Source organism: Musca vetustissima, unplaced genomic scaffold (assembly GCF_032173495.1).
Source record: "Musca vetustissima isolate MV318-11 ecotype Yass unplaced genomic scaffold, APGP_CSIRO_Mvet_v1 utg75893, whole genome shotgun sequence".
Taxonomy (NCBI): Eukaryota; Metazoa; Arthropoda; class Insecta; order Diptera; family Muscidae; genus Musca; species Musca vetustissima.
The window spans coordinates 68,429-70,532 of record NW_026887463.1 but is presented as its reverse complement, the minus strand read 5'-3'; the positions used below and the strand labels follow the sequence as shown (position 1 = coordinate 70,532).

Genomic DNA, 2,104 nt, shown 5'->3' with positions numbered 1-2,104 from the left:
CTGCGTTACTTTCTTGAAATGTTTTGGCACAACCCCAAACTATTATTGTATTGATCGAACACTGAATACACCAAATTCAATTGTTTTTCTATTTCTTATTTTTTTATTACTTTTCCATTCATTATCACTACTGTCCAAGTAAAAATTTTAAGAATAGTGTTAAAATACACTAAGCACATAACAAAGACAGACTCATCAGCAACAGCTTCTGTACACACACACCAATAAACTATGATGATGTTTACTTGGCGTGGGTTTGAGCCTTTCTCATTTGAGTGAGGATGTTGGACAATTCTTCACGCTTCCTCTTGGCACGGATGTGTGTGCCCAAACGGCGTTTCAAGAATTTCAAAGCACGCTTATCTTTGGAAACCTTCAACAATTCCATGGTTCTCTTCTCATAAGGAGCATGACCAACGACTTCACGGACCAAATCGCGCATGAATTTGGTGTGACGGGTTTGAATCTGTAAATAATTAATAATATACGAAATTTAGTTAAACCCTAAAAATAAGAATAGAGGCGGCACATCAAGGAAAACACTTCGACGTACAACAAATGTAAACAATTGAAGAAACTCTAGAGGATACACAATTTTATGCAATATTTACAATTTCATTTTTTTTAAGGATATAATGTCCCGTAGAACTATTACAACCACTCATTCATATAAACAATGACATTTCTATACTATCAATAGTATCTCTCCAATGTTTACATTCATGTTGGATATGGGAAGTATTTTTCGATCACTTAAATATTGTTTTTTCGCTATACTTACGTTCTTCAAACGGGCACCACGCAATCCCTTGACTTTCTTGGTACCGGTGTACTTGACATTCCTGACTTTGGTGGTCTTGTGTCCCTTGTTGAGACCGACACAGAGTTCGTAGCGTACTGCCATTTTGCCTGCAATTAGAAATTTCGCCGATTAGACATCGATATTCCACAAAACATTTGTAATTTCACATTGTCACTTTGTAAAAATAATTTACTGTACATTCATTTTTGTCATTTTCCAAATGATGTTCAATATATTTCACATTTTTTATTTATTTTTTCCAATCGTCCACCTACCTTAGCAATTGTCAAAAGGCGGAAAGAGCTTTGACAGGGAATTTTGTTTGGTCGCCATTTTTCGCGGCCGTTTTTACACAATTTTGACAGATATCAGACAAAGTGTTGCCAAACTATGTTAAGAAATAAACACGGCCGTGCAGTGTGGGTTCGCATATTCTGATATTAAAACGAAGCAGTTTCAGTTGACGACAATACATTAATGCGATATAGGCTTTATTTCACAATAAAGGTAAACGTACTTGACCGAATGAATTATATATTTACATATAAACACATTCAACAGATTGCTTTATTTATTTTACTAATTTTTTAATTTATTAAGTAAAGAAAATATCGCGAAAAATGAATGGAATATCAAGTTTTTTTCACAATATGGGCTTGCAAATAAGATTATAATTAGAACTCTTACCATTACTCCGAAGGATTTTTCTCTTTGTGCTGATTTTCTCTGAGTGCTGTAATGTTGAATTTTATTTACAACCATGATACAATACATGGTATAATAATAGAAGGTAACAGCAAGTGTTGTTGCACAACAAACGATACAACAACCACATGGAAATTTGTTTTTGTAAGTTATACTAGTGTCAACATCATTTGACAGAAAAATGTAAACAAACAAATAAATTATATTTATTTTGAAAATAAAATATTTTCGAATCCATAAAAAGAATTTGAAAAAACATGAATGAAAATCTATCAAATTTATATTTCTATCGCTTCCACATCTTTCCTATAATTGAGCTATTGCTTCTTATATGTGTAACACATATGAAAATGCAGGGAATTGCGAGTTATTCAATGAAGAAAGATTTGCTTCCTCAAACTTTCCCAACAGGCAGATTGTGTAAAATGAATACGGGAAGACATTTAATAAAGAACAATTTCGAATTGTATGCGTTCCCAAATTTCCTGTTGGGTGATTTTTAAAAATATAATTTGTCAAATTCATATTGACACTAGTATTACTTTGGAATCAAATCAGCTGGGACTTGCTGTTACCTTTTATAATTGTACCATGGAT

The 2,104-nt window shown here is 32.7% G+C and overlaps 1 protein-coding gene across 1 annotated transcript; it reads right to left on the bottom strand.

Annotated features, from left to right (window-relative positions):
• Window positions 1-208: 208 nt before the first annotated feature.
• Window positions 209-1,169, bottom strand: LOC133335035 (large ribosomal subunit protein eL36). Its single transcript, XM_061543327.1, has 3 exons — window positions 1,078-1,169; window positions 782-909; window positions 209-466 (listed from the first exon to the last, which is right to left on the bottom strand). Exons 2-3 carry the CDS (start codon window positions 902-904, stop codon window positions 242-244), a joined length of 348 nt encoding a protein of 115 aa, XP_061399311.1. The 5' UTR covers window positions 905-909; window positions 1,078-1,169; the 3' UTR covers window positions 209-241.
• Window positions 1,170-2,104: the final 935 nt, after the last annotated feature.